This window comes from Symphalangus syndactylus, chromosome 11 (assembly GCF_028878055.3).
Source record: "Symphalangus syndactylus isolate Jambi chromosome 11, NHGRI_mSymSyn1-v2.1_pri, whole genome shotgun sequence".
NCBI classification, from domain to species: domain Eukaryota; kingdom Metazoa; phylum Chordata; class Mammalia; order Primates; family Hylobatidae; genus Symphalangus; species Symphalangus syndactylus.
In genome coordinates this window covers 63,744,193-63,757,714 of record NC_072433.2, presented here as the reverse complement: position 1 = coordinate 63,757,714, position 13,522 = coordinate 63,744,193, and the positions used below count along the sequence as shown (strand labels likewise).

At 46.1% G+C, this 13,522-nt stretch overlaps 1 protein-coding gene across 6 annotated transcripts in view; it reads left to right on the top strand.

Moving 5' to 3' along the window:
* VPS35L (VPS35 endosomal protein sorting factor like) overlaps positions 1 to 13,522 on the top strand; it is a 147,867-nt gene that overhangs the window by 33,890 nt on the left and 100,455 nt on the right. For all 6 annotated transcript variants that reach the window (XM_055299028.2, XM_055299031.2, XM_063612150.1 and 3 more), the window contains exon 8: positions 3,696 to 3,780. In XM_055299028.2, the coding sequence (XP_055155003.1) occupies positions 3,696 to 3,780 (85 nt within the window). The remainder of the gene's footprint in view (positions 1 to 3,695; positions 3,781 to 13,522) is intronic.

The window sequence follows — 13,522 nt, the reverse complement described above, 5'->3', positions numbered from 1 at the left end:
TGCTGGGATTAAAGGCATGAGCCACTGTGCCTGGCCAGTTCCATATTGTTTTGATTACTATGGCATTATAGCATGTTTGAAACTGGGTAATATAAGTCTTTATTTATTTATTTTTTGAGACAGAGTCTTGCTCTTGTCCAGGCTGGAGTGCAGTGGCATCATCTTGGCTCGGCTCACTGAAACCTTCACCTCCCAGATTCAAGCAATTCTCCCACCTCAGCCTCCCGAGTAGCTTGGATTACAGGCATCTGCCACCATGCCCGGCTGATTTTTGTATTTTTAGTAGAGACGGGGTTTCACCATGTTGGCCAGGCTGGTCTAATTTCAAACTCCTGACCTCAGGTGATCCACCCACCTTGCCCCCCAAAAGTGCTAGGATTAAGGCATGAGCCACCGCGCCTGGCCTGGGTCGTATAAGTCTTTTAACTTTTTTTTCTTCTTCTTCTTTTTTTAAATTATTTTCACTGTTATGGGCCCTTTGCATTTCTGTGTGAATTTTAGGATCAGCTTGTCAATTTTTACAAAATAAAAAAAACCTTCTGGGATTCTGACAGGGACTGCATTGAGTATGAAATCATCTTCTGATGCATAAATTTTGCCATCTGTTGATGAGCATCTGGCTCTTTTCTTTTTTCACTACATGGACGATGTCGCTGTGAGCAAGCTTGGTCACGTTTGCTGGTGCCCATGTAAAGCTTTTCTCTAGATAAGAGCCTATACCTAAGAGTAGAACTGCTCTGTGCCTCTTCAGCTTTTCCAGATAATGCTAAGTTATTTTCCGTAGTAGCTGTGCCAACATACGCTTGTAGTAGCATGTGGGCGTGTGAGAGTCTGTGCTATTCAACATTCTACCACCATTTGGTATGAGCAGATTTTCTATTTTAATTTTTCCAGTCATATTTTCTTGTGGTTTTAATGTGCAGTTCCTCGATTACTAATAAAAATGAGCATCTTTTCACATGTTTATAGGCCATTGGGGTTTCCTTTTTTGTAAAATGCCCTTTGCTGATTTCTTTTGCCCATTTTTCCATTTTGTTATCTGTGTTTTTCGTACTGAGTTTTGGAATTTTTAAGATGTATTGTGGATAGTAATGGTCTACTTCTTTCCTTCCTACTCAGGTCATCTTTGAATGTATGCATTTGTTCTGGCTATTCAAATTTTTTTAACCTTGTTTTTGAGACAGATTCTTGCTCTGTCTTCCAGACTGGAGTGCAGTGGGGCGGTCTCAGCTCACTGCAGCCTCTGCTTCCCTGGCCCGAGTGTCTCCCACCTCAGCCTCCTGAGTAGTTAGGGCTACAGGCACACACCACCATGCCTGGATAATTTTTGTATTTTTTTGTAGAAACTGGGGTCTCACTACATTGCCCATGCTGGTCTCAAACTCCTGGGCCCAGGCGATCTTCCTGCCTCAGCCTCCCAAAGTGCTGGGATTACAGGCGTGAGCCACCATGCCCAGCTGGGATTTGTATTGTTAACACATACCTGGGTTACCTGATTCTTATCAGACAAGTTTAGGAAGCGGCACCAAAGCTTTAAAAACTGTGGCATCTTCAAAACAGTAATTTAAAAAGTAACTTCAATTTATAAGATCATTATAGCTTTAACTTTGGATTAAAAACATAATCTTGTTCCTGTTGTCCTTTATAAAATATATGTTCTATGAAACCGGCTTGGGAGAAAATCAATGCACAGATGTTTGGGAAGCCCCAGCTGTGTTTAATTTGAAATCCTCTGTTTAAATTGTCTCTCTCACCTCACCAGTGGGTAGTAACTCATCTCTGAGAGACTGTGCAAGCCCAGCTCTGGGCAGAACTCAGAGATGTCACATCCCTAGGAACCGAGAACTGTGTATTGTAAACAGTCTCTAAGATTTGGAGTTGTTAGCTTTTTCCAGCCTTGAAATCTCATGGGGCAGTTGTTTAAGTTGGAACTCTCACAAAGGGCATATGAAAATCGCAGAGTGAGGTGTCAGGAAATGGAATTCCACATACATCCAATTGCCACGGTTGGTGTCAGCACTATTGTTTTTACAGCTTACATTCCCGCCCCCCCCCCCTCCATAACATCTGGGCTGTAAGAGGATGTTTCGCAAATCAGACACGTTGTTTACTTTTAGGCCTGTAATGCTATGGAGAAACTTGGTGACTCTAACAATTTAGATGTTGGGTAACAACATCAAACTGAAAACACATGTCAACCTATCTCTTGACATGGTGAACGTTCTCACCATTCTCTGCATATTGGAATTGCATATTAAATAATCCTTTCTAAATGTCTGAACATCTTTTTTTACATTTTTAAATGACATTTTTCTTGAGGGTCAACCACTGGGGTGATGAAGTGTAGCAGTTATTTATTTCCTTATGCTGACTTTTGAATTTGTAAAGACTTCAGAGCATGGCGTTAAATTTAGTTCTTCAAAGTAGAAAGAGCTTCTCTGTTTCTGATGATAAAAGATAATCTAAGGTGTTTGGGGCCACATTGCGTGACTGCGGTCTTCCATTAAGAGTCCTGAACACTGAATAGCAGATGAGTACTCAAAAAAAAGAGTTCTGAACATGTTGGCCGGGTGCAGTGGCTCATGCCTGTATTTGCAGCACTTTGGGAGGCTGAGGTGGGAGGACTGCTTGAGGTCAGGAGTTCAAGACCAGCCTGAGCAACATAGTGAGAACCTGCCTCTACATAAAATTAAAGAAACAAAATTAGCCAGCCATGGTGGTACATACCTGTAGTCCCAGCTACTCGGGAGGCTGAGGCGGGAGGAGTGCTTGAGCCCAGGAGTTCATTGCTGCAGTGAGCTATGATTGCACCAATGTACTCCAGCCTGAGCGACAGAGCAAAACCTTATCTCTAATAAAATAATAATAAAATTTAAAAAAATTAAATAAAGAGTCCTGAACATGGCTGTGACCCTTTGGCATGAATGAGAATGTAGAATTCAGCAATTCCCCACAAAGCTGAAATGTTTTCAGCATTGAAGGTCATATTTCCAGAGTAACATGTATTCATTGAAGCTATGTTCCTTTTAGGGGGGAATTTGGGACTGAGTATAAATAATCAGTGTGAGTTTATGAAGCCTTGGGGATTTACTTATAGGGTCATTTCTTAGAAAAGAATGTTTAAGGATGCTGATCACCCTGAAATCAACAGAAGAAGCCAGTCGGCAAAGCAGTTGAACAAAGATGGGGGCCATAGATGAGGACTGTGATGAGAGAGATGTCATTCACTTCTGTCAGTGATTCTGAGTGCTTCCTGGTTCAGTATACAAGCAGGATCCTTTTGGATAAGGCTTTCCTGAAGAAGGTGATAGTGTATTTCCTTAAGAGACTGTGTTATGGGCCGGGTGCGGTGGCTCACACCTGTAATCCCAGCACTTTGGGAGGCTGAAGTGGGAGGATCACTTGAGGTTGGGAGTTTAAGGCCAACCTGGGCAACATAGCGAGACCCCATCTCTACAAAAAAAAAAAAAAAGAAGGGAAAAAAAAAAGAGATTCTGTTGTGAGCAGAGTCCGGCTCTGTCTGTCAAAAGCACAGTGCTTTAGCTTGTCATTGTATGCTCAGTGCCTCGCACAGGCCTTGGCACATAGTAAGTATCTCAACTTGTTTCTAGAAACCATTAATTTTTCAGATCTGGAGTGTCCTACCCATACCAGACATGCCAGAGTGAATTTTCTCTTTTTTTCTCTTTTTTTAGTGTTCAAAGCTTCTTTCAGACACCAGTGTTATTCAGTTCTACCCAAGCAAATTTGTCCTTATCACCGACATACTTGATACATTTGGTAAGTACCTGTCATATGCACCTTAGATCTAGGAAATGTGTTCGTTTTGTCAAGAATTGGGTGGTAGAGTTACTGTAAATTAGGTTCTGCTGTGGTTTAAGTTATTAAGTAAGTCATGAGAGAGATCAAACCATCCCCCCACGCCCATTAATAAGGGTGCTATTTTTGAAACATTCTAAAATTTATAAAATTTTATTTTTTCTTCTTTTTTTTTTTTGAGTCAGGGTCTTGCTCTGTCATCCAGACTGGAGGGCAGTGGCGCAGTCATAGCTCACTGCAGCCTCGAACTCCTGGGCTCAAACCATCTTCCTACCTCAGCCTCCTGAGTAGCTGGGGCTACAGGCTCATGCCACCATGCCCAGCTAAGTTTTTTTTTTTTTTTGGTAGAGACAGAGTCTCGCAGTGTTGCCCAGGCTGGTCTCAAACTCCTAGCCTCAAGTGATCCTCCTGCCTTGGCCTCCCAAAGTGCTGGAATTACAGGCATGAGCCACCGTGCCTGGCCTGTTTTTCCTAATCTTGTGATAGCTTAGTAAAGTGAATGAGTGAAGCAGGGCAGGCTGGGAGCACTAAGCAGCATGGGTCCCTTGCCGTCTCACAGGTACCTGAAACTGAACTTGGCATCTGTTCCCAGCCTTTTCCCTTTTTCCACTGAGTTTCTGTCTCCAGGAGTGGCACTACCATGTACCCAGTTGCCTGAGATGGGAATCTGAGCATCTTCCCCCACATGCCCATGTCCAGTCACCACATTCTTCAGTTCAGCCTCCTAAAGCTCTCCCCAGCATGTCTATTTTTTTCTTTCTTCACTGTTAAAATTTTTCTTTTTTCTTTTTGGAGATAAAGTCTCTGTCCCTCAGGCTAGAGTACAGTGGCATGATGTCGGCTCACTGCAACCTCTGCCTCCGGGGTTCAAGTGATTCTCCTGCCTCAGCCTCACCAGTAGCTGGGATTACAGGCATGCACCACCATGCCTAGCTAGTTTTTGTATTTTTAGTAGAGATGGGATTTCATCATGTTGGCTAGGCTGGTCTCAAACTCCTGACCTCAAGTGATCTGCCCGCCTCGGCCTCCCTAAGTGTTAGGATGACAGGCAGGAGCCACTGTGCCCAGCCTCACTGTTAAAATTTTAATCCTAGCCACAGTCCTCTCCCACCTGGATACCTTCCTGCATCACTGTGGCTGCCCCTAGTCCCACACACCACCTCACAGGTAGAGAGGCCTTTTGGAGCCAGGTAGAAAAGGTTTAGACTGAAGAGAATAACCTGGAGGAGCAGGAGGCCCCTGTGCTGCTTGGCAGTGGTTGGTTAGGCCAGAACATTGTGCCATTAGCAGTTTGCTCAAACCATGCAGCCCTCTAAGCTGTATGTGATGTGCCCCACAGCGAGGCACCCCACCAGAACTAGGAAATAAGGGCGCCTTCTGAGAGTTGAACACGTGGAAGATTAGAATAGAGACATTCAGTGTCTTACAGGGACCAATGGGCTCCCAACCCAGCAAATCTTATCTGTAACCCATTGAAAGATATAATGTGTCAGAAAGCAAACTGTCAATCTGAGAGACTCATTCATTTCTGTGCATCCCAGTCCTGTCCAAGAGACCGGAGGCCTGAGTGTGCTAGCTAAAACAAGTGACAAGAAAGCTAACTAACCTTGAAAAAGTGGGTATTTATTGGCTTATGCTGAAAAGTCCAGGGGTAGTTTGGCTTCAGGTGCAGCTAGATCCAGGAACCCAAACAATGTCATTAAGACCTTGCCCTTGGGTCGGGCATGGTGGCTCACACTTGTAAACCCAACACTTTGGGAGGCCGAGGTGGGTGGATCATCTGCAGTCAGAAGTTCAAGACCAGCCTGGCCAACATGGCGAAACCCCGTCTCTACTAAAAATACAAAAATTAGCTGGATGTTGTGGTGCGCACCTGTAGTCCCAGCTACTTGGGAGGCTGAGGCAGGAGAATTGAACCCAGGAGGTGGAGATTGCAGTGGGCCACTGCACTCCAGCCTGGGTGACAGGGCGAGATTCCGTCTCCAAAAAAAAAAGAAAAGAGAAAAAAAAGACCTTGCCCTTGGGTTGGGTGCATTCTCGACTTCACAAGCTGTCCTCAGCTTCTGCTGGCTTTACTGCTAGTGGTCCCAGGGCATGGAAAGAGCTGCTTTCTCCAAGCATTCCCACAGAAGTTTCAGAATCCCATCTCATTGGCCTGGCTTGGATCATATGTCAGTCCCTGAGCCAGTTGTGTTATCTGGGGGATGAAATGCACTGATTATCCAGGCCTGGGTCACCTCAAATCTAAAAGAGTGATACAGTTAGCAGAAGAAAGGGGAGTGATGCTACCTGGGCAAAAAGAAGAGATGTTCCAGCTGACAGATGAGGCCTGATGGGTTCAGATGGCCCGGAGAGGTGGTATCAGGCTCTCTGCAGGCCACTAGGGAGGTGTCCACAAATGGAAGGGATAAAAATCCTTGCCTTGGCTAGGCACAGTGGCTCACACCTGTAATCCTAACACTTTGGGAGGCTGAGGCGGTTGGATCACTTCAGGTCAGGAGTTCGAGACCAGACTGGCTAACCTGGTGAAACCGCATCTCTACTAAAAATATAAAAATTAGCCAGGCGTGGTGGCAGGCACCTGTAATTGCAGCTACTCGGGAGGATGAGGCAGGAGAATCGCTTGAACACGGGAGGTGGAAGTTGCAGTGAGCTGAGATCATGCCACTGCACTCTAGCCTGTGCCACAGAGCTGAGATTTCATCTCAAAATAAAAAAAACATAAAAAGAAAGAAAAGAAAAAAAATCCTCACCTTTGTGGTGCTTATGTTTGCAAAAAAGAGAATTTACAAAACAATAAGTCAACCCAATTTTATGTTAGACCATGATCCATGCTATGGAGAAAACCAAACAGAGTGGGGTGAGGGGGTGAAGAGGAATGGAGGGAATTAGGTGAGGGGGTAGGGGTGCAATTTTAAGTAAGGTGCTCAGAGGAGGCCTCATTGAGAGGTTACCTGAGCGGGTGCTTGAAGGCGGTGAGAGGGGAGAGATGAGCCCGCTGGGTCTATGGGGTAGAGGCCAGGGGCAGAAGAGGCCAAGGAACAGCTTGTGCGGAGATCCTGGGGTGGGAGCATTGGGAGCATGCCAGGCTAGCCTGAGAACCAAGGAGGCTAAGAGACAGGCGATGAGATGAGCCCGGGAGAGGGGCAGAAGCTGACATGGTCAGAGATCGTGGTGGCCTTGGGGGCCACTGGAAGGACTTGGGCTTTGACTCTGACTGTGAGGGCAGGAGGGGCCACCAGAGGGTGTTGAGCAGAGGAGGGAGGTGATCCCACGTGGGATTTAACAGGCTCTGTGTTGAGACTAGACTGTAGGGCGGGGGTAGAGCCTGGAGCCTGTGGCAGCACTTGTGGTGAGAGGCAGGGGTGGCGTGGCCCTGGGAGGTGGTGGAGATGGTGAGGAGAGACCCAGGATGGATTAGGGCTTTAGGTTCTCAGGTTAGATGTCAAATCATACACTGCTGGTCCTTGACGTGTCCATGCACACGGCTTACCTTCAGGGAGTGTGAGGCCCTCACTGGTGGGGAGACAGGCTGGTGGCTGTGTCTGGCTCCCCTGGCAGTCTCATTCCTCCTGTGAATTAACCTCTTGGCCTTCTGGTTCCCTAGCCAGCCTCTCCTAAGTTTCTTTTGTATGAGTCAGCTTTCCTGAGCAAGATTAGCTCTGAGACACTGATTAGCTCTATCCTGCAAGCCTGGCCAGACCCAGACAGCTCACTCACCTTGCAAGAACTCTGAGCAGCCACTCTGCCAGCTCCTGCCAGCAGCTCCCCAGCCCCGTCCTGGACTCGCCGGGCTGTAGTGCAGATGCTGCTGTCCTTTTTGCGTCCCAGAAAATAGCCGGGCTGGGAGTTGGGAACAGCAGTGGTAAACCTTCAAGAGATGATGACCTTGGGCAGATTGTTTAGGTGCTTTATAGATATTAAGTCCCGGCCAGATGCAGTGGCTCACACCTGTAATCCCAGCACTTTGGGAGGCCAAGGTGGGCGGATCACAAGGTCAGAAGTTCAAGACCAGCCTGGCCAATATGGTGAAACCTCGTCTCTACTAAAAATACAAAAATTAGCCGGGCATGGTGATGGGCGCCTGTAGTCCCAGCTACTCGGGAAGCTGAGGCAGGAGAAAAAAAAAGATATTAAGTCCCATAATCTGCGTAACAGCCCTGTGAGATGGGTCTGGTTGTTATCCCCATTTTATAGATGAGGAACCTGAGGCTTGGAGAAGGAAAGTAGCTTGCCCAGGGTCACCGTTATAGTGAATTGCAGAGCTGAGGCTCAACTAGCTCTCTGCAGTCAAAGTACCTACTTTATTTCTCTTTATACATTGCTTATGGGGGAATGCAAATGCATATACCTTTTTTTTTTTTTTTTTTTTTTTTGAGACAGGGTCTCACTTCATTGCCCAGGCCACAGTGCAATGGGGAGATCATGGCTCACTGCAGCCTTGATCTCCTTGACTCAAAGGATCCTCTTGTCTCAGTCTCCCAAGTAACTGGGACCACAGGTGTGTGCCACCATGCCTAGCGAATTTTTTTTTTTTTTTCAGCAATGGGATCTCCCTGTGTGGCCCAGGCTGGTCTCAAACTCCTGGAGTCAAGGCATTCTCCCACCTTGGCCTCCCAAAGTGCTGGGATTATAGGCATGAGTCACTGCACCTGGCCTAAATGTATATACATTTAACCCAACAGTTTCACCTCTGGGAATCTGTCCCACCTGTAATAGCAAACTATAAGAAGCAACTCAAGTGACCATCAATAGGAGCTGGCTAAATAAATTATGGTGTGTCTGTATAGTGGAGTACTAGTGGCTCTATGAAATGAAAAAGCTGGGCATGGTGGCTCACACTTGTAATCCCAGCACTTTGGGAGACCAAGGCGGGCAGATCACTTTGAGCTTAGGAATTCGAGACCAGCCTGGCCAACATGGTGAAACCCGTCTTTACTAAAAATACAAAAATTAGCTGCGTGAGGTGGTATGCACCTGTAATCCCAGCTACTCGGGAGGCTTAGGTGGGGGAATTGCTTGAACCCAGGAGGCAGAGGTTGCAGTGAACTGAGATCAAGCCACTGCACTCCATTCTGGGCGATAAAGTGAGACTCTGTCTCAGAAAAACAAACCACAACAACAACAACAACAAAACAACAAAGCAAAGAAGGGAAGGAAAGAGCCGGGCATGGTGGCTCACACCTGTAATCCCATAATCCCAGCACTTTGGGAGGCTGAGGCAGGAGGATAACTTGAGTCCAGGAGTTCAAGACCATCCTGGGCAACATAGCAAAACCCCATCCCTACAAAAGATTTTTAAAAAATAGCTAGGTGTGGTGGTACGAGCCTGTAGTCCCAGCTACTCAGGAGGCTGAGGCAGGCAGATTCCTTGAGCCCAAGAAGTTTGAGACTGCAGTGAGCTATGATAGTACCACTGCACCTTAGCAAAAGTAAGACCCTGTCTCAAAAAGAAGAAAAAAAAAAGGAGGAAAATGTAGAATACATGTTGATATTCACTTATGTCTCCCTAAGGAGACATTAAAAGGATACCCAAGAAACCGATAGAAGTGGTTTCTCTCAGAGGGTGCGCAGGGCAGTGAGGTGGATGGGATGGGCCAGGAGAGAAACCGCACTTGATACCGTCTGCAGCCTTTTTGAATTTTGAACCATGGGAATGTTTTACCTATTCAAAACCAAACATTCACACAAAGTAGCTGCTTTCAGCACTTCCCAAAGTCCCTGTCCTTCCTCTCCACTTCAGAATGGTGTTCCCAGGGTGCTGTTGTTTAAGTCTATTGTGAATAATATTCCTCAGGACTGTTGAGGCAGCCTGCATGGACAGGTGCTCAAAGAGTCTTTATTAAGATTTGGGGCTAATGAGCGTTCACTTTATAAAAAAGGAGTGAAACCCTGACTTGCTTGGTGGAAATGTGGAGTCCTGAGCTCCATTTTTCTGCACATGGTCATTACTCTGCTCTAAAAGAAGATGCATGGACATGTGCATGGAAGATACAGGGACAGGTGTTTCATGGTTGTTGACATCGTTGACAAGAGGGTCAGAGCATCTTGCTGTGCCAGGGATGCAGGCTAGGGCCCCAGCATCCACAGAGACTGGCATGCACAGTGGGAAGACATGTGCCTGGTTTCTGCTGGGATTTCACTAGAGACATTGGGTACAGAGGTGGGCTTCTGGCTTCCAATGCCTGCGTCTCCTCTTTCAGGGTTGTGTGAACTTGAGCCTCAGTTTCTCTAGCTGTAGAATGGGGCTTTTGTAGACCCTGTCTCCAAGGGTTTCTGGAGAGGACTAAATGAGAGGATTCATAGGAAGTATAATGTCTTTTCTAAGAGCTTGCTGGCAGGATTAAACGACCTTGAATAGTGCTTGGCACAAAGTAAATGCTCAGAAAATGCTAGCTGTTACCACTGTTATTATTTATCTCTTTTAGTGCCTTTGATTTATAAGAAAGCAAATCAAGACAGGAAATAAATCTAGGATCAAGTGTTATTTCTCAAAATAGTTGTCTACTAGCTTAACAGTAGACAAATCGCTTTTTTCAGTAAAACTAATTTTGTGGTTAAAGGGTCCTTAAAATATGAAAGTGAGGCCCAGTACAGTGGCTCATATCTGTAATCCCAGCACTTTGGGAAGCCAGGGCAGAAGGATTGCTTGAGCCCGGGAGTTCGAGACCAGCCTGAGCAAATGGTGAGACCTCGTCTCTATGAAAAATTTAAAAGTTAGCCAGGCGAGGTGGCGCGTGCCTGTGGTCCCAGCTACTCAGGAGGCAGAGGTGGGAGGATCCCCTGAGCCCAGGAAGTTGAGGCTGCAGTGAGCTGTGATTGCTCCACTGCACTCCAGCCTGGGTGACAGAGCAAGATTCTGTCTCTAAAAAAAAAAAAATAAAAAAGAATGTGGAGATGAAATTTTTTTTTTTTTAAAAAAGCTAGTTTTAGAGGGATGGCAACTTTTGTGTAGGAAATAAAGGTGTTTTGTGCTGGGTTCATTCTGTGCACCATGGGAGATGAGAAGTTATGCAGCCGCCTAGCGTGGTTTGCTGTGTGATGGTCCGAGGTAACATTGCATGCATCCCTAATGCCAGGGTTCTGGGGTCACCACAGGGGAGGCCTCTCTCTACACGAGGTGTGGCTGCTATAGGGAACCCAGAGCCCCTGAAAAGGAAAGCTCGTTCTGCCAGGAGGAAAAAGGCAGGTGGCTTTGAGACCTGGGGCTTGTTCTCTAAGGCCTTCCAGGGGCTTCTAAATGGAGCCAGTGGTTTGGAGCAGTGCTTCTCATACTTGGCTGCACATTGAAATCACATAGGGAGCTTTACAAACACCCGCAAAGTCCCAGCTGCGTCCAGACCATTTATATGAGGACCTCTGAGGATGGACGCAGACATCCACATATTTTCAAGAGTCCCAGGTGCTTGGAGTCTGCAGCCCAGTTGGAGAAGCACTGGCTCAGAAGGAAGAGGGAGGTTTGTTGCTGTTTCTGTAGATTCCAGAGGCAAGGCAAGTTTTAGCTCAGAGACCCATTGGTGTCTGCCTAAATCAGTGGTTCTCACACTTCAGCGTGTATAAGGATTTCCCAGCAAGGTTATTCAAAAATCCATATTCCTAGTCCTCATCCTCCAAAATACTTTTTTTTTTTTTTTTTTTTTTTTTTTTTAAGAGAGACAGTGTCTCACTCTGTTGCCCCAGGCTGGAGTGCAGCGGCACAATCATAGCTTCTATCTCTGCCTCTCAAGTAGCTGGGACTACACGTGTGCACCACCACGTCTGGCTATAAAATATTCTTTTCCAGTAGCTATAAGGTGGGCCCCAGGAATCTGTATTTTCAACAAGCACCTTCAGGAAATTTTAATGTAGGTGGGCCAAGGCCAGGCATGGTGGTTCACACCTATAATCCCAGCACTTTGGGAGGCTAAGGCAAGCAGTCACTTGAGCCCAGGAGTTGGAGACCAGCTTGGGCTGGGAACATAGGAAAATCCCATCTCTACAAAAAAATAATTAGCCAAGCATGGCAGCGCATGCCTGTGGTCCCAGCTACATAGGAGGCTGAGGTGGAAGGATTGCTTGAGCCCAGGAGGTGGAGGCCATAGTGAGCTGTGATCACGCCACTGCACTGCAGCCTAGTGACAGAGTGAGACCCTATCTAAATGAATGAATGAATGAATGTAGGTAGGTAGGTATTTAGGTAGGTGGCTCATACTAGGAGAAGCACCTGGGTGGTACCTCTTAGCTTGGCTGGTTTCCTTCACTTAATCCTAACATTGTGTCATCTCTTGATATCATTTGATCGCACGTTCTTTGACTTGAAATGATCTTTGTATTTTCCTGTCTCTTTTTCCATGTATGGACAAGCTGTGTTGTTCTTTATTGCCCTGAATAAAGGGTTATGGAAAAAAAAAAACCCATAGAGGGAAATACTTTCACATTGAAAGTGACTTAGGAGAGCTCAGAAAATGAGTAAGAACTCTAATTTTTTACTTCCACGTATTGATAACATTTTGAAAATACATGCACAGAATAAATAAAACTTTTGGTACCAGTTTAGGGGTCCAGGCTGCCCACCTGTTGTGTAGAGTTTTATCGGAACACAGCCACATCCATTTGTTTGCACATTGTGGCCACTTTTGTGCTACAGTGGCAAAGATGAGTCGTCAAGAAAGTGACCTATGACCTGCAAAACCTCTAGTATGTTCATCCATCCAACAAATATTGAGTACCCCCTGTGTGCCAGGCACTGATCAGTACTGGGAATATGTCAGTGAACAAAACAAGCACAAATCTCTGCCTTTGTGGAGCTTGCATTCTAGTTGAATCTCAAATTCTGATGCTTCTAGGGACCAGGCAGGTCACATAAAAGAGTGAAAAGCAGGCTGATGATGAGAGACGGTAGGGAATGGTGGAGACTGTGGCAAACTGGTTAGTGTATATGCCATTTCAAGGGGCAGCTACTAATTTGCTCTAGCTGTGTTATCCTATAGAGATATGGCCACATTTTTGGCATATTTTATGTGAAGAAGGAGAAAATAAGGCACGTGAGTTCTCCCAAGTTGTAGAGTTTGTTTTAGTTTTTGTTTTTGAGACAGGGTCTTTACTCTGTCACCCAGACGGGAGGGCAGTGGGCGATCATGGCTCACTGCAGCCTTGAACTCCTGGGCTCAAGCAAGCCTCCTGAGTAGCTGAAACTACAGGCGTGCGCTGCCATGCCTGGCTAATTTTTTAATTTTTTGTACATACCCGGTCTCACAACGTTGTCCAGGCCGCTGTTGAACTCCTGGGCTCAAGCAGTCTTCCTGCCTCGGCTTCCCAAAGTGCTAGGATTACAGGCGTGAGCCACTATGCCCAGCCTCTCCCAGTTTTTACCTGTTGGTAACCAATTCAAAAAATGTTAAAACACTTTGTGGGCTGTTGTGGTGAGGCCACGCACAACTGGTCACGGGCTGGATTCAGCCCACGGGCTGCCCATTTTCACCTCTGGCCTAGCATAGAGTGTGGACCATCGTCTGAGTGGATGGAGATACTTGAGACTCCTTTAGACTCCAAAGGGTAAAACGATCACTTTTCTGCCTTTCAAAGAAAGTAAAAGTCTACTGCAAAAACTAAAAACAAAACAAAAAAATGTGGCTTAAAATCTGTCCCACCAGGTGGCAGCATACCATCACAAGTTAAAGCCTGTCTGGGCAGTGATAGCTCTGGGTCCCTAATTAACAAACAT